The following is a 19,025-nucleotide window of genomic DNA, read 5'->3' on the forward strand; positions in this document are numbered from 1 at the left end:
CTCCGCCCTCTCTCTCGCCCTCTCGCCCTCTCTCTCCCTCTCTCCCTCTCCCCTCTCCCTCTCTCCGCCTCTCGCCCTCCTCTCTCTCCTCTCTCTCGCCTCGCCTCTCTCTCTGCCCTCTCTCTCTCTGTCGCCCTCTCTCTCTCTCTGTCGCCCTCTCTCTCTCTCTGTCGCCCTCCCCCTCTCTCTGTCGCCCTCCCTCTCTCTGTCGCCCTCTCTCTCTCTCTCTCGCTCGCCCTCTCTCTCTCTCTCTCTCTCTCTCTCTCTCTCTCCCTCTCTCTTGCCCGCCCTCTCTCGCCCTCTCTCTCTCGCCCGCCGTCTCTCGCCTCTCTCTCTCTCTCTCTCTCGCCTCTCTCTCTCGCCCGCCCTCTCTCGCCCTCTCTCTCATTCGCCCTCTCTCTCTCTCTGCCCTCTCTCTCGCCTCTCTCTCTCCCTCTCTCCCTCTCCCTCTCTCCCTCTCGCCCTCCCTCTCTCTCCCTCTCTCTCGCCCTCTCGCCCTCTCTCTCTCCCTCTCTCCCTCTCTCTCTCCCTCTCTCTCTCCGTCTCTCTCCTTCTCTCACCCTCTCTGGCCCTCTCTGGCCCTCCCTCCCTCTCCCTCTCTCGCCCTCCCTACCTCTCCCTCTCTCGCCCTCCCTCTCGCTCGCCCTCTCTCTCTCGCCCTCTCTTGCCCTCTCTCTCTCACGCTCGCCCTCTCTCTCTCTCTCTCCCTCTCTCTTGCCCGCCCTCTCTCGCCCTCTCTCTCTCACCCGCCCTCTCTCTCTCTCTCTCTCTCTCTTCTTCTCTCTTGCCCGCCCTCTCTCGCCCTCTCTCTCTCACCCGCCCTCTCTCGTCCTCTCTCTACCTCCCTCTCTTTCTCTCTCTCCCCCTCTCTTACTCTGGCCCGCCCTCTCTCTCTCGCCCTCTCTTGCCCTCTCTCTCTCACGCTCGCCCTCTCTCTCTCTCTCTCCCTCTCTCTTGCCCGCCCTCTCTCGCCCTCTCTCTCTCACCCGCCCTCTCTCTCTCTCTCTCTCTTCTTCTCTCTTGCCCGCCCTCTCTCGCCCGCTCTCTCTCACCCGCCCTCTCTCGTCCTCTCTCTACCTCCCTCTCTTTCTCTCTCTCCCCCTCTCTTACTCTCGCCCGCCCTCTCTCTCCCTCTCTCCCCCCCTCTCTCCTTCTCTCTCCCGTCCCCTCTCTCTGCCCTCCTCTCGCCCTCCTCTCTCTCAGCCTCCCTCTCTCTGTCGCCCTCCCTCTCTCTCTGTCGCCCTCTCTCACCCTCTCTCGCTCGCCCTCTCTCTCTCGCTCGCCCTCTCTCCCCCCCTCTCTCTTGCTCGCCCTCTCTCTCTCGCCTGCCCTCTCTCGTCCTCTCTCTCTCTCCTCCTCTCTCGCCCTTCTCTCTCTCTCTCTCTCTCTCTCGCCTGCCTCTCTCTCGCCCTCTCTCTCTCGCCCTCTCTCGCCCTCTCTGCCTCTCTCTCGCCCTCTCTCGCCCTCTCTGCCTCTCTCTCTCACCCGCCCTCTCTCGCCCTCTCTCGCCCTCTCTCTCTCGCCCGCCCTCTCTCGTCCTCTCTCTCACCCGCCCTCTCTCGTCCTCTCTCTCTCTCTCTCGCCCGCCCTCTCTCTCCCTCTCTCGCCCGTCCTCTCTCTCCCTCTCTCTCTCTCTCGCCTCTCTCTCTCTCTCCCCGCCCTCTCTCTCTCTCGCCTCCCTCCCTCTCTCTCGCCCTCCCTCTCTCTGTCGCCCTCCCTCTCTCTCTCTCGCCCTCCCTCTCTCTCTGTCGCCCTCCCTCTCTCTCTGTCGCCCTCCCTCTCTCTCTGTCACCCTCTCTCACCCTCTCTCGCTCGCCCTCTCTCACCCTCTCTCGCTCGCCCTCTCTCACCCTCTCTCGCTCGCCCTCTCTCTCTCTCTCACGCTCGCCCTCTCTCTCTCTCTCTCCCTCTCTCTTGCCCGCCCTCTCTCGCTCTCTCTCTCTCACCCGCCCTCTCTCGTCCTCTCTCTACCTCCCTCTCTCTCTCTCTCTCTCCCCTCTCTCTTGCTCGCCCGCCCTCTCCCTCTCTCCCCCCCTCTCTCCTTATCTCTCCCTCACCCCCTCTCTCTCTCTCTCTCGCCCTCTCTCTCTCTCGCCCTCCCTCTCTCTCTCTCGCCTCCCTCTCTCTCTGTCGCCCTCCCTCTCTCTCTGTCGCTCTCTCTCACCCTCTGTCTCTCTCTCGCTCTCTCTCTCTCGCCCTCTCTCTCTCGCCCTCTCTCTCTCGCCCTCTCTCGCCCGCCCTCTCTCGCCCTCTCTCTCGCCCTCTCTCTTGCCCTCTCTCTCTCTCTCTCTCTCTCACGCACTCCTCTCTGTCGCCCTCTCTCTCTCTCTGTCGCCCTCTCTCTCTCTCTGTCGCCCTCCCTCTCTCTCTCTCTCTCTCTCGCCCTCCCTCTCTGTCGCCCTCTCTCTCTCTCTGTCGCCCTCTCTCTCTCTCTGTCGCCCTCCCTCTCTCTCTGTCGCCCTCCCTCTCTCTCTGTCGCTCTCTCTCGCCCTCTGTCTCTCTCTCTCTCGCCCTCTCTCTCTCGCCCTCTCTCTCTGCCTCTCTCTCTCGCCCTCTCTCTCGCCCTCTCTCTCTCTCTCTCTCTCTCTCTCGCCCTCCCTCTCTGTCGCCCTCTCTCTCTCTCTGTCGCCCTCTCTCTCTCTCTGTCGCCCTCTCTCTCTCTCTCTCTCGCTCTCCCTCTCTCTCTCTCTCTCTCTCGCCCTCCCTCTCTCTCTCTCTCTCTCTCGCCCTCCCTCTCTCTCTGTCGCCCTCCCTCTCTCTCTCTCTGTCGCCCTCCTCTCTCTCTCTCTCTGTCGCCCTCCCTCCCCTCTCTCTGTCGCCCTCTCTCACCCTCTCTCTGTCGCCCTCTCTCTCTCTCTGTCGCCCTCTCTCTCTCTCTGTCGCCCTCTCTCTCTCTCTGTCGCCCTCCCTCTCTTTCTGTCGCCCGCCTCCCTCTGTCGCCCGCCTCTCCGCCTCGCCCTCTCTCGTCGCCCTCTCTCGCCCGCCCTCTCTCGCCCTCCCTCTCTGCCTCTCTCTCTCTCTCGCCCTCCCTCTCTCTCGCCCTCCCTCTCTCTGTCGCCCTCCCTCTCTCTCTGTCGCCCTCCCTCTCTCTCTGTCGCCCTCCCTCTCTCTCTGTCGCCCTCTCCACCCACCCTCTCTCTCTCGCCCTCTCTCTCTCGCTCTCTCTCTCTCTCATTCGCCCTCTCTCTCATTCGCCCTCTCTCTCTCTCATTCGCCCTCTCTCTCTCTCATTCGCCCTCTCTCTCTCTCATTCGCCCTCTCTCTCTCTCATTCGCCCTCTCTCCCTCTCGCCCGCCCTCTCGCCCTCCCTCTCTCTCCCTCTCTCTCCCTCTCTCTCTCTCTCGCCCTCTCGCTCTCTCCCTCTCGCCCTCCCTCCCTCTCGCCCTCCCTCCCTCTCTCTTTTCTCCCTCTCTCTCTCCCTCTCTCTCTCCCTCTCTCTCTCTCGCCCGCCCTCTCTCGCCCTCTCTCTCTCGCCCATGTCTCTCGCCCTCTCTCTCTCTCTCTCTCTCTCGCCTCTCTCTCTCGCTCGCCCTCTCTCGCCCTCTCTCTCATTCGCCCTCTCTCTCTCTCATTCGCCTCTCTCTCTCTCTCTCATTCGCCCTCTCTCCCTCTCGCCTCCTCTCTCTCCCTCTCCCGCCCTCTCGCCCTCCCTCTCTCTCCCTCTCTCTCCCTCTCTCGCCTCTCTCTCTCTCTCTCTCGCCCTCCCTCTCTCTCTCTCCTCTCGCTCTCTCCTCTCGCCCTCCCTCCCTCTCTCTTTCTCTCCCTCTCTCTCTCCCTCTCCGCCCTCCCTCCCTCTCCCTCTCTCGCCCTCTCGCCCTCCCTCTCGCTCGCCCTCTCTCTCGCCCTCTCTCTCGCTCGCCCTCTCGCCCGCCCTCACTCGCCCTCTCTCGCCCTCCCTCCCTCTCCCTCTCTCGCCCTCTCGCCCTCTCTCTCGCTCTACGCAGAAGGCTCTCCTTTGTTTTATCCACTGAACCTGACCAGTCCTCAGTTTGATTTGATACTGTTGACCTGTAAACATCACTGTGATACCCATCACAGAGCTCCCTTTTCTGTTCTTTTCTTCCTCATCTACCTCCCCCCCTCCCCACTCCCCTCCCCCCTCCAGACATCATCAACACCCCCAAGCCCGATGAGAGAGCTATCATGACCTATGTGTCCTGCTTCTACCATGCGTTTGCTGGAGCAGAGCAGGTAGAGAGACCGTTTGAGTGTATGTGTGTGTGTGTGTGGTGTTGGACTACAGAGTGATTATTATTGAAGTTCCCTGTTTGCCATGCTTGAATTACCACATTACCAAATACTACCACCCCACTGTAACTAGGTTCTTACATTAATTAATTACTATTGAATATTTTAACATGAATCCTTTTTCGTTCATGTCTGAAACATTAAAATATTTTATCCAAACAATATAACCAATAAAACTAGGATTTAAAAAAAAAAATCTTAGTTGTTATCACGTTATTTTAGGATGCTAGATCACATTAGCATTAAACACTGTCCAGACTGTTTCCAGATAATTAGCCAAATGATCGGACAGTAACGTGACCTGTTGCTGTGTGTCTCTACAGGCAGAGACAGCAGCTAACCGTATCTGTAAGGTTCTGGGGGTCAACCAGGAGAATGAGAACCTCATGCAGGAATATGAGAAACTGGCCAGTCAGGTAATCACCACACACACACACACACACACACACACACACACACACACACACACACACACACACACACACACACACACACACACACACACACACACACACACACACACAGTTTTAGGAGGGAAAATAGCTGAAAAAACACAATGTGACTGTTTCCTTTTGCTACTTCCTGTCATTCAATCATGACTTATCAATATCAATCACATTACTTATCAATATCAATCACATTACTTATCAATATCAATCATGACATCAATATCAATCACATGACTGATTAATATCAATTATATAAACGTTCAATATCAATCACATGACTTATCAATAATAGAACTGATCAGTATCAATCATATGGCTGATCAATATCAATTACATGACTGATCAATATCAAACGATCTGGATCTATACATGAACCATCCAAATCTTTGAATATTGACTACTGTAACAAAGGTACCTCTGATGTCTACTGAAGATAGAACCCCTGTTACCCTCCATACTGTTACCATCTATACTGTTACCCTCCATACTGTTATCATCTATACTGTTACCCTCCGTACTGTTACCCTCCGTACTGTTATCATCTATACTGTTATCATCTATACTGTTACCCTCCATACTGTTATCATCTATACTGTTACCCTCCATACTGTTATCATCTGTACTGTTACCCTCCCTACTGTTACCCTCCCTACTGTTACCCTCCCTACTGTTATAATCTATACTATTACCCTCCATACTATTACCCTCCATACTGTTACCCCCATACTGTTATTATCAACACTATTACCCTCCATACTGTTACCCTTCATACTGTTATCTATACTATTACCCTCCATACTGTTACCCCCCATACTGTTATTATCTATACTATTACCCTCCATATTGTTACCCTCCATACTGTTATTATCTATACTATTACCCTCCATGCTGTTACCCTCTGTACTGTTACCCTCCATAATGACACCCTCCATACTGTTATTATATATACAATTACCCTCCATACTATTACCCTCCATACTGTTATTATCTATACTATTACCCTCCATACTATTACCCTCCATACTGTTACCCTCCATACTGTTATTATCTATACTATTACCCTCCGTACTGTTACCCTCCATACTGTTACCCTCCGTACTGTTACCCTCCGTACTGTTATTATCTATACTATTACCCTCCATACTGTTACCCCCATACTGTTATCTATACTATTACCCTCCATACTGTTATTATCTATACTATTACCCTCCATACTATTACCCTCCATACTATTACCCCCCATACTGTTATCTATACTATTACCCTCCATACTGTTACCCCCCATACTGTTATCTATACTGTTACCCTCCATACTGTTACCCTCCATACTGTTACCCTCCATACTGTTATTATCGATACTATTACCCTCCATGCTGTTACCCTCTGTACTGTTACCCTCCGTACTGTTATTATCTATACAATTACCCTCCATACTATTACCCTCCATACTGTTATTATCTATACTATTACCCTCCATGCTGTTACCCTCCGTACCGTTACCCTCCATACTGTTACCCTCCATACTGTTATTATCTATACTATTACCCTCCATACTGTTACCCCCATACTATTACCCTCCATACTATTACCCTCCATATTATTACCCCCCATACTGTTATCTATACTATTACCCTCCATACTATTACCCTCCATACTATTACCCCCCATACTGTTATTATCTATACTGTTACCCTCCATACTGTTACCCTCCATACTATTACCCTCCATACTATTATTATCTATACTATTACCCTCCATGCTGTTACCCTCCGTACCGTTACCCTCCGTACCGTTACCCTCCATACTGTTACCCTCCATACTGTTATTATCTATACTATTACCCTCCATACTATTACCCTCCATACTGTTACCCCCCATACTGTTATTATCTATACTATTACCCTCCATACTGTTATTATCTATACTATTACCCTCCATACTATTACCCTCCATACTGTTACCCTCCATACTGTTATTATCTATACTATTACCCTCCATGCTGTTACCCTCCGTACCGTTACCCTCCATACTGTTACCCTCCATACTGTTATTATCTATACTATTACCCTCCATACTGTTACCCCCCATACTATTACCCTCCATACTATTACCCTCCATACTGTTACCCCCCATACTGTTATTATCTATACTATTACCCTCCATACTGTTATTATCTATACTATTACCCTCCATGCTGTTACCCTCCGTACCGTTACCCTCCATACTGTTACCCTCCATACTGTTATTATCTATACTATTACCCTCCATACTATTACCCTCCATACTGTTACCCTCCATACTGTTATTATCTATACTATTACCCTCCATGCTGTTACCCTCCGTACCGTTACCCTCCATACTATTATCTATACTATTACCCTCCATACTGTTACCCCCATACTATTACCCTCCATACTATTACCCTCCATACTATTACCCCCCATACTGTTATCTATACTATTACCCTCCATATTATTACCCTCCATACTGTTTCCCCCCCATACTGTTATTATCTATACTGTTACTCTCCATACTGTTACCCTCCATTCTGTTACCCTCCATTCTGTTACCCTCCATTCTGTTACCCTCCATTCTGTTACCCTCCATTCTGTTACAGTATAACCCCTGTATTCCCACAGCTGTTGGAGTGGATCCGTCGTATGACCCCCTGGCTAGAGAACAAGTCACCGGAGACGACCATGGCTGCTATGCGCGGTAAACTGGAGGACTTCAGAGACTACCGTCGACAACACAAACCCCCCAAGGTGCAGGAGAAGTGCCAGCTGGAGATCAGCTTCAACACCCTGCAGACCAAGCTGAGGATCTCCAACCGGCCCGCCTTCATGCCCTCCGAGGGACGGATGGTCTCAGTGAGTTACACACACACGCACACACACATACAGACAGAGAGAGACCTTCGTCCCTTCTGAGGGGCGGATGGTCTTGCTGAGGAGAGGAGACCTAGAGGAAGGACCAGGCAAAACATCCCCTGGTCATAATTCAGCTTTCAGGGAGCTTATTGAATTTACCCAAAAAGAGAGATTTCCCTGGTGATGTAAAGCCACGTATCATCCAACCTCTGTGTTTCCCAGGACACCACCATGAACAGGCCTGGAGCAGGCAGAGAAGGTGTCTGTCTGTCTGTCTGTCTGTCATCACCAGTGCGTGGACGGGCCTGGAGCAGGCAGAGAAGGGCTAGGAGGAGAGACTTACTGTATTGTTAAACTTGTATCCTGTCTGTCTGTGTGTGTGTGTGTGTGTGTGTGTGTGTGTCCCTGTAGGACATCACCAGTGCGTGGACGGGCCTGGAGCAGGCAGAGAAGGGCTATGAGGAGTGACTTACTGTATTGTTAAACTGTATCCTGTCTGTCTGTCTGTCTGTCTGTCTGTCTGTCTGTCTGTGTGTCTTTCTGTCTGTGTGTGTGTCCCTGTAGGACATCACCAGTGCGTGGACGGGCCTGGAGCAGGCAGAGAAGGGCTATGAAGAGTGGCTGCTGAGTGAGATCAGGAGGTTGGAGCGTCTCAACCACCTGGCTGAGAAGTTCCAGATGAAGTCTACTACCCACCAGGACTGGTCTGTAGGTGAGGCTGTTCTCTCTCTGTTCCAGGGATTCTCTAACCTCTCCTCGGGAACCCCCACAATACCTTTCACTTTTTTAGAACTATCTCACCTGATTGACCTAGTGAAAGGGCTTTGATGATTAGGAGACCAGTTGAATCAGGTGAGCTAGCTGTGGAATAGTTAAAATACATGGAACTGTTGGGTGGGGGGGTTAGGGGTGGGGGTCCCCCGGTTTGAAAAGCCCTGCCTTAGGTCTAGGATACTGGTGTTTTATATTGGAAGGGGGTCAAGGAGAAGAGTTTTGGGAACCACTTCTCTATTCAGTTAGTACAATATACCATACCAGCAGTACCAACCTGAGATGTCCTGTGCTCAAGATGGGAGACAATTTCCTGAATAAGAACAATAAAATAAACTGAACTGATCTAATGTACATCGATTATCTATCAATATAGAATGGATTCCTAATAGTGATCATTGATTTTGATGGTGTGTGTGCGTGTGCGTCTAGGTAAGGACAGTGTGCTGTCTCAGAAGGATTACGAGTCTTGCTCTCTGACGGAGGTGAGAGCTCTGCTCAGGAAACATGAGGCCTTTGAGAGCGACCTGGCCGCTCACCAGGACAGAGTGGAACAGATCGCTGCCATCGCACAGGAATTAAAGTAAGGAGGGAGGGAGGGTTGAGAGCGACCTGGCCGCTCACATGCTAATGTTATGTAGATTGATGTAGGTACTGTAGGTTCTAATGTTATGTAGATTGATGTAGGTTCTAATGTCATGTAGATTGATGTGGGTTCTAATGTTATGTAGATTGATGTGGGTTCTAATGTTATGTAGATTGATGTGGGTTCTAATGTTATGTAGATTGATGTAGGTACTGTAGGTTCTAATGTTATGTAGATTGATGTAGGTTCTAATGTTATGTAGATTGAAGTAGGTACTGTAGGTTCTAATGTTATGTAGATTGATGTAGGTTCTACTGCTGTTGTGGTTGTCAGTTCTGAGCAGGTAGTCAGGAAGAGGCTGATTCTCTGGTTACCTTGTCTGGACTTCTGTTGTGTTGTATGTACTCCATCTAGTGGCTAAAGACAGTCTGGACAAGCCCTTGACAGACTATCCTATTGGTAGATGCTGTATGGACTCCAGTGGGTAAAGACAGTGTGGACAAGGCCACTGACAGACCGTAACCTACTGGTAGATGCTGTATGGACTCCATCTAGTGGCTAAAGACAGTCTGGACAAGCCCTTGACAGACTATCCTGCTGGTAGATGCTGTATGGACTCCATCTAGTGGCTAAAGACAGTCTGGACAAGGCCACTGACAGACTGTAACCTACTGGTAGATGCTGTATGGACTCCAGTGGGTAAAGACAGTCTGGACAAGCCCTTGACAGACTATCCTACTGGTAGATGCTGTATAGACTCCATCTAGTGGCTAAAGACAGTCTGGACAAGGCCACTGACAGACCGTAACCTACTGGCAGATGCTGTATGGACTCCATCTAGTGGGTAAAGACAGTCTGGACAAGCCCTTGACAGACTATCCTACTGGTAGATGCTGTATGGACTCCATCTAGTGGGTAAAGACAGTGTGGACAAGGCCACTGACAGACTGTAACCTGATGGTAGACAGAGAATTCTCATTGTTGCTGCCAAAGTTCAACCACTCTAAAGAACATATTTTCCCCTGATGTAAACTGGTGTAAAGGTCACAGCAGCACCAACCAGCCCACAGGTCAGCGTGGCGCTGCATTGAGGACAGCCCAGTGTTCTAAATGTGGGTTTGAATGACCCTGAACAGCACCTGCCAGGTTCCCTCGGCAACAGCGCCCATTGTCCTGCCTGCCTCTGTGTGTGTGTGTGTGTGTGTGTGCATAGTTGGCAGATAGAGTTAAATGATGGTATGATCCTCCTCACCTCTCTCTCTCCAGTATAAATATATACACTGCTCAAAAAAATAAAGGGAACACTTAAACAACACAATGTAACTCCAAGTCAATCACACTTCTGTGAAATCAAACTGTCCACTTAGGAAGCAACACTGATTGACAATAAATTTCACATGCTGTTGTGCAAATGGAATAGACAACAGGTGGAAATTATAGGCAATTAGCAAGACACCCCCAATGAAGGAGTGGTTCTGCAGGTGGGGACCACAGACCACTTCTCAGTTCCTATGCTTCCTGGCTGATGTTTTGGTCACTTTTGAATGCTGGCGGTGCTTTCACTCTAGTGGTAGCATGAGACGGAGTCTACAACCCACACAAGTGGCTCAGGTAGTGCAGCTCATCCAGGATGGCACATCAATGCGAGCTATGGCAAGAAGGTTTGTTGTGTCTGTCAGCGTAGTGTCCAGAGCATGGAGGCGCAACCAGGAGACAGGCCAGTACATCAGGAGACGTGGAGGAGGCCGTAGGAGGGCAACAACCCAGCAGCAGGACCGCTACCTCCGCCTTTGTGCAAGGAGCAGGAGAAGCACTGCCAGAGCCCTGCAAAATGACCTCCAGCAGGCCACAAATGTGCATGTGTCTGCTCAAAATGTCAGAAACAGACTCCATGAGGGTGGAATGAGGGCCCGACGTCCACAGGTGGGGGTTGTGCTTACAGCCCAACACCGTGCAGGACGTTTGGCATTTGCCAGAGAACACCAAGATTGGCAAATTCGCCACTGGCGCCCTGTGCTCTTCACAGATGAAAGCAGGTTTACACTGAGCACGTGACAGACGTGACAGAGTCTGGAGACGCCGTGGAGAACGTTCTGCTGCCAAATTAAAGTGGAAAACCACACTACAGGCTGATCCAACTTTGATGTAATGTCCTTAAAACAAGTCAAAATGAGGCTCAGTAGTGTGTGTGGCCTCCACGTGCCTGTATGACCTCCCTACAACGCCTGGGCATGCTCCTGATGAGGTGGCGGATGTTCTCCTGAGGGATCTCCTCCCAGACCTGGACTAAAGCATCCACCAACTCCTGGACAGTCTGTGGTGCAACGTGGCATTGGTGGATGGAGCGAGACATGATGTCCCAGATGTGCTCAATTGGATTCAGGTCTGGGGAACGGGCGGGCCAGTCCATAGCATCAATGCCTTCCTCTTGCAGGAACTGCTGACACACTCCAGCCACATGAGGTCTTGCATTAGGAGGAACCCAGGGTCAACCACACCAGCATATGGTCTCACAAGGGGTCTGAGGATCTCATCTCGGTACCTAATGGCAGTCAGGCTACCTCTGGCGAGCACAGGGAGGGCTGTGCGGCCCCCCAAAGAAATGACACCCCACACCATGACTGACCCACCGCCAAACCGGTCATGCTGGAGGATGTTGCAGGCAGCAGAACGTTCTCCACGGCGTCTCCAGACTGTCACATCTGTCACATGTGCTTAGTGTGAATCTGCTTCATCTGTGAAGAGCACAGGGCGCCAGTGGCGAATTTCCCAATCTTGGTGTTCTCTGGCAAATGCCAAACGTCCTGCACGGTGTTGGGCTGTAAGCACAACCCCCACCTGTGGACGTCGGCCCCTCATACCACCCTCATGGAGTCTGTTTCTGACCGTTTGAGCAGACACATGCACATTTGTGGCCTGCTGGAGGTCATTTTGCAGGGCTCTGGCAGTGCTCCTCCTGCTCCTCCTTGCACAAAGGCGGAGGTAGCGGTCCTGCTGCTGGGTTGTTGCCCTCCTACGGCCTCCTCCACGTCTCCTGATGTACTGGCCTGTCTCCTGGTAGCGCCTCCATGCTCTGGACACTACGCTGACAGACACAGCAAATCTTCTTGCCACAGCTCGCATTGATGTGCCATCCTGGATGAGCTGCCCTACCTGAGCCACTTGTGTGGGTTGTAGACTCCGTCTCATAATACCACTAGAGTGAAAGATCAAAACATCACCCAGGAAGCATAAGAACTGAGAAGTGGTCTGTGGTCACCACCTGCCGAACCACTCCTTTATTGGGGGTGTCTTGCTAATTGCCTATAATTTCCACCTGTTGTCTATTCCATTTGCACAACAGCATGTGAAATGTATTGTCAATCAGTGTTGCTTCCTAAGTGGACAGTTTGATTTCACAGAAGTGTGATTGACTTGGAGTTACATTGTGTTGTTTAAGTGTTCCCTTTATTTTTTTGAGCAGTGTATATATATTTACCTTGCTATTATTGGACAGCCCCTGTTCTAGAACGCGGGCCAACCTGTGTTCTTCACGTGTCACAGTTGAAGGACTCTGATGTCATTCACCAGCCCAGAGCAACTTCCTGTCACCACGTGTTGACTGCACTCTTTCCACTGATACTGTTGCTATTCATCCTGGCTCTTTCAAAAAACACATCATTACATAAGGCATCACTTTTACTAAAATCATGTAAAATAAAATGTGAAGGTGTTCCCTTTAAAATACACGTTGTCAGTAATCAGTAGTGACATCTAAAGTCCTACTTTTCTGTAATTCTGTTGGTAAATTTTTTAACAAAAGTAGATGGAATTTTCCACAGGCTGTGTTGCAAGCCTGTCCGAGGGGAGATTCCCCAGCAGCGGTTAATATTGACTGAGAAAACACTGTTAGTACTTCTACAGTACTGACGAAGGGATGACCTTTCACCTTCTGACATGCTGTGATCGCACTGGCTGTTAGTCCACCAGATGAGATAAATGGCTATGACCCATGACTCAGATACATGGCAGTGATATGACACACACACACACACACACACACACACACTCACTCCCAGTAGTCCCCCTGGTGAGGTCTGTTTGCCACAGGAGTTTTGCACTATTCCCCAGCACCTATATCCAGTTACTGCCTGGGTGGGTCTGGGCCAGGAAAACAATGACACAGGTCACCTTGGGAGTTCTCTGTCAGCCCCCTGCAATGTTCCTGTCACGGCCGTCGTAAGGATTGGACCAAAATGCAGCGGGTACGTGAATGCTCATATTTACTTTATTGAGAACACGACACAAAACAAGAAAACGAAGAAAAAAAAAAGAACAACAGCTAAGCTGTTCTGCAGGCTAACCATAGCAGTGCAAAAATAACTTCCCACAAAAGACAGGTGGAAAAAGGGCTACCTAAGTATGGCTCCCAATCAGCAACAACGATGTACAGCTGTCCCTGATTGAGAGCCATACCAGGCCAACAAAGAAATACACAACATAGAAAAAACATATTAACACAAAACAGAACAATACCCCAAAACCCAGACAACACAAAACAAACACACCCCTGCCACACCCTGACCAAACTACAATAACAAATAACCCCTTATACTGGTCAGGACGTGACAGTTCCTGGGTCATGTTTATTAGGCACCAAATGGAAAAAAACGACTTTGACCTGTCCAAATTTTTGTAGTTTGTTGCAAAATGTTTAAGAACTGTGGCAAACCTCTTCAAAGTTAGGAGCGTTTGTCACAAATTAAGTGGGAAACTGTCACCAAAGTCAGCCCAGAATGAAAGTTATTTCGAACATGACAGTACCTGTGTGTTTGTTTCGCTGTCCTGGTCCACCCAGGCCGCAGGTAATGTCAAGGATAGCAGGGTTCGGTACACAAATCTGGTTCTTGGTAGGTCCAGGTCTTAACGCCAACAGGTAAGTCCAAAACAGTCCAGCTCGTACACGGTAAATCCAGCCAATGTAGATTGTCTCTTTCTCTATGGTTCATAGATCCTTCCCGCCCTCTCTCTCTCTTCCTGGTTTTTCTTGACCCTTTATCTGTGGGTCGGCTCCACCTTCTGAGGGTTCCCTTTGCTTCTGGGAATTGTAGTTTTGGCAGTCGGCCATTTTGTGATCTGTAGTTCTGGTCGGGGTGGCCATTTTAGTGATCGGGCAGAGCCCGTTTATTAGTTCTGCCCTCACATATCTGCCATTTATCACTCGACCCCCTTCTTTGCCACAGAACGTTTTCCGTTGCATTCATTATTGAATAACGACCCAGGTTTCTCTGGGATATTTCTGGAGAGGGGATAGGAGAGTCAGGAAAAGGTTTCTCTGGGATACTTCTGGAGAGAGGAGAGTCAGGAAAAGGTTTCTCTGGGATACTTCTGGAGAGGGGATAGGAGAGTCAGGAAAAGGTTTCTCTGAGATACTTCTGGAGAGGGGAGAGTCAGTAACAGGTTTCTCTGGGATACTTCTGGAGAGGGGAGAGTCAGTAACAGGTTTCTCTGGGATACTTCTGGGGAGGGGAGAGTCAGTAACAGGTTTCTCTGGGATACTTCTGGAGAGGGGAGAGTCAGTAACAGGTTTCTCTGGGATACTTCTGGGGAGGGGAGAGTCAGTAACAGGTTTCTCTGGGATACTTCTGGAGAGGGGAGAGTCAGTAACAGGTTTCTCTGGGATACTTCTGGGGATGGGAGAGTCAGTAACAGGTTTCTCTGGGATAGTTCTGGAGAGGGGAGAGTCAGTAACAGGTTTCTCTGGGATACTTCTGGGGAGGGGAGAGTCAGTAACAGGTTTCTCTGGGATACTTCTGGAGAGGGGAGAGTCAGTAACAGGTTTTTCTGGGATACTTCTGGAGAGGGGAGAGTCAGTAACAGGTTTCTCTGGGATACTTCTGGAGAGGGGAGAGTCAGTAACAGGTTTCTCTGGGATACTTCTGGAGAGGGGAGAGTCAGTAACTGGTCTCTCTGGGATACTCTGGAGAGAGAGAGAGGAGAGTCAGGAAATAGAAGAATGGAAGTGTAGTGTTTATTTAAGGGTTCACCTCTCTGACGATCTATTCCGGTGTGTCTGTTAGAAACACAACACCCTGGAGAAATCTGTTCTGCTAATCTTTGTGTTTCTGTATGTGTGTAGGAATCGGCTGTGCTAAGCTGAGCTCTGCTAGTTGGATGTACAGTGCTGTGACATGAAGCAGTGGAAACACAACCAGCGAAGACAGAGAGAGATAATCACCATCACATCTCTTTACACTTCCTCTAATGTCAGGGACGTTTAGTTTACGAGCAGAAGGGAAGGATGGGCGCTAGAGACGTTGGTAGGAGGATACTGTACAGGCAAACAAGTGGTTCTAAGTCATGTTGGCAATTGGACTTTGTTTCTGTGAATTTCAAACAAACTGGGAGATTACCTGGTGTAGTGGTGGACTCTACTCACTATGGCTGAGGTCACTATTATCTGGTGTAGTGGTGGACTCTACTCACTATGGCTGAGGTCACTATTACCTAGTGTAGTGGTGGACTCTACTCTCTATGGCTGAGGTCACTATTACCTGGTGTAGTGGTGGACTCTACTCTCTATGGCTGAGGTCACTATTACCTAGTGTAGTGGTGGACTCTACTCACTATGGCTGAGGTCACTATTACCTTGTGTAGTGGTGGACTCTACTCACTATGGCTGAGGTCACTATTACCTAGTGTAGTGGTGGACTCTACTCTCTATGGCTGAGGTCACTATTGCCTTGTGTAGTGGTGGACTCTACACACTATGGCTGAGGTCACTATTACCTAGTGTAGTGGTGGACTCTACTCTCTATGGCTGAGGTCACTATTACCTAGTGTAGTGGTGGACTCTACACACTATGGCTGAGGTCACTATTACCTAGTGTAGTGGTGGACTCTACTCACTATGGCTGAGGTCACTATTACCTAGTGTAGTGGTGGACTCTACACACTATGGCTGAGGTCACTATTACCTAGTGTAGTGATGGACTCTCTATGGCTGAGGTCACTATTACCTAGTGTAGTTGTGGACTCTACTCTCTATGGCTGAGGTCACTATTACCTAGTGTAGTGGTGGACTCTACTCACTACGGCTGAGGTCACTATTACCTATTGTAGTGGTGGACTCTACTCACTATGGCTGAGGTCACTATTACCTAGTGTAGTGGTGGACTCTACTCACTATGGCTGAGGTCACTATTACCTAGTGTAGTGGTGGACTCACTATGGCTGAGGTCACTATTACCAAGTGAAGTGGTGGACTCTTCTCACTATGGCTGAAGTCACTATTTCCTAGTGTAGTGGTGGACTCTACTCTCTATGGCTGAGGTCACTATTACCTAGTGTAGTGGTGGACTCTACTCTCTATGGCTGAAGTCACTATTTCCTAGTGTAGTGGTGGACTCTACTCTCTATGGCTGAGGTCACTATTACCTAGTGTAGTGGTGGACTCTACTCACTATGGCTGAGGTCACTATTACCTAGTGTAGTGATGGACTCTACTCTCTATGGCTGAGGTCACTATTACCTAGTGTAGTGGTGGACTCTACTCTCTATGGCTGAGGTCACTATTACCTAGTGCAGTGGTAGACTCTACTCACTATGGCTGAGGTCACTATTACCTAGTGTAGTGGTGGACTCTACTCACTATGGCTGAGGTCACTATTACCTAGTGTAGTGGTGGACTCACTATGGCTGAGGTCACTATCATCTAGTGTAGTGGTGGACTCTACTCACTATGGCTGAGGTCACAATTTCCTAGTGTAGTGGTGGACTCTACTCTCTATGGCTGAGGTCACTATTACCAAGTGTAGTGGTGGACTCACTATGGCTGAGGTCAGTATTACCTAGTGTAGTGATGGACTCTACTCACTATGACTGAGGTCACTATTACCTAGTGTAGTGATGGACTCTACTCACTATGGCTGAGGTCACTATTACCTAGTGTAGTGATGGACTCTCTATGGCTGAGGTCACTATTACCTAGTGTAGTTGTGGACTCCACTCTCTATGGCTGAGGTCACTATTACCTAGTGTAGTGGTGGACTCTACTCACTATGGCTGAGGTCACTATTACCTAGTGTAGTGGTGGACTCTACTCACTATGGCTGAGGTCACTATTACCTAGTGTAGTGGTGGACTCTACTCTCTATGGCTGAGGTCACTATTACCTAGTGTAGTGGTGGACTCTACTCTCTATGGCTGAGGTCACTATTGCCTTGTGTAGTGGCTGACTCACTATGGCTGAGGTCACTATTACCTAGTGTAGTGATGGACTCTACTCATTATGGCTGAGGTCACTATCACCTAGTGTAGTGATGGACTCTACTCTCTATGGCTGAGGTCACTATTACCTAGTGTAGTGTTGGACTCACTATGGCTGAGGTCACTATTACCTAGTGTAGTGATGGACTCTACTCTCTATGGCTGAGGTCACTATTACCTGGTGTAGTGATGGACTCTACTCACTATGGCTGAGGTCACTATTACCTAGTGTAGTGATGGACTCTACTCTCTATGGCTGAGGTCACTATTACCTGGTGTAGTGGTGGACTCTACACACTATGGCTGAGGTCACTATTACCTAGTGTAGTGGTGGACTCTACTCTCTATGGCTGAGGTCACTATTACCTAGTGTAGTGGTGGACTCTACACACTATGGCTGAGGTCACTATTACCTAGTGTAGTGGTGGACTCTACTCACTATGGCTGAGGTCACTATTACCTAGTGTAGTGGTGGACTCTACACACTATGGCTGAGGTCACTATTACCTAGTGTAGTGATGGACTCTCTATGGCTGAGGTCACTATTACCTAGTGTAGTTGTGGACTCTACTCTCTATGGCTGAGGTCACTATTACCTAGTGTAGTGGTGGACTCTACTCACTACGGCTGAGGTCACTATTACCTATTGTAGTGGTGGACTCTACTCACTATGGCTGAGGTCACTATTACCTAGTGTAGTGGTGGACTCTACTCACTATGGCTGAGGTCACTATTACCTAGTGTAGTGGTGGACTCACTATGGCTGAGGTCACTATTACCAAGTGAAGTGGTGGACTCTTCTCACTATGGCTGAAGTCACTATTTCCTAGTGTAGTGGTGGACTCTACTCTCTATGGCTGAGGTCACTATTACCTAGTGTAGTGGTGGACTCTACTCTCTATGGCTGAAGTCACTATTTCCTAGTGTAGTGGTGGACTCTACTCTCTATGGCTGAGGTCACTATTACCTAGTGTAGTGGTGGACTCTACTCACTATGGCTGAGGTCACTATTACCTAGTGTAGTGATGGACTCTACTCTCTATGGCTGAGGTCACTATTACCTAGTGTAGTGGTGGACTCTACTCTCTATGGCTGAGGTCACTATTACCTAGTGCAGTGGTAGACTCTACTCACTATGGCTGAGGTCACTATTACCTAGTGTAGTGGTGGACTCTACTCACTATGGCTGAGGTCACTATTACCTAGTGTAGTGGTGGACTCACTATGGCTGAGGTCACTATCATCTAGTGTAGTGGTGGACTCTACTCACTATGGCTGAGGTCACAATTTCCTAGTGTAGTGGTGGACTCTACTCTCTATGGCTGAGGTCACTATTACCAAGTGTAGTGGTGGACTCACTATGGCTGAGGTCAGTATTACCTAGTGTAGTGATGGACTCTACTCACTATGACTGAGGTCACTATTACCTAGTGTAGTGATGGACTCTACTCACTATGGCTGAGGTCACTATTACCTAGTGTAGTGATGGACTCTCTATGGCTGAGGTCACTATTACCTAGTGTAGTTGTGGACTCCACTCTCTATGGCTGAGGTCACTATTACCTAGTGTAGTGGTGGACTCTACTCACTATGGCTGAGGTCACTATTACCTAGTGTAGTGGTGGACTCTACTCACTATGGCTGAGGTCACTATTACCTAGTGTAGTGGTGGACTCTACTCTCTATGGCTGAGGTCACTATTACCTAGTGTAGTGGTGGACTCTACTCTCTATGGCTGAGGTCACTATTGCCTTGTGTAGTGGCTGACTCACTATGGCTGAGGTCACTATTACCTAGTGTAGTGATGGACTCTACTCATTATGGCTGAGGTCACTATCACCTAGTGTAGTGATG

The 19,025-nt window shown here is 49.6% G+C and overlaps 1 protein-coding gene across 1 annotated transcript in view; it reads left to right on the forward strand.

Annotated features, from left to right (window-relative positions):
* Nucleotides 1-19,025, forward strand: part of LOC106594024 (alpha-actinin-2) — a 93,675-nt gene that overhangs the window by 60,373 nt on the left and 14,277 nt on the right. Inside the window, exons 8-12 of the mRNA XM_045687807.1 lie at nucleotides 4,106-4,191; nucleotides 4,572-4,664; nucleotides 7,337-7,567; nucleotides 8,132-8,279; nucleotides 8,771-8,921. Of these exons, the coding sequence (XP_045543763.1) occupies nucleotides 4,106-4,191; nucleotides 4,572-4,664; nucleotides 7,337-7,567; nucleotides 8,132-8,279; nucleotides 8,771-8,921 (709 nt within the window). The remainder of the gene's footprint in view (nucleotides 1-4,105; nucleotides 4,192-4,571; nucleotides 4,665-7,336; nucleotides 7,568-8,131; nucleotides 8,280-8,770; nucleotides 8,922-19,025) is intronic.

The sequence above is a fragment of the Salmo salar genome, chromosome ssa01, assembly GCF_905237065.1.
Source record: "Salmo salar chromosome ssa01, Ssal_v3.1, whole genome shotgun sequence".
Classification (NCBI taxonomy): Eukaryota; Metazoa; Chordata; class Actinopteri; order Salmoniformes; family Salmonidae; genus Salmo; species Salmo salar.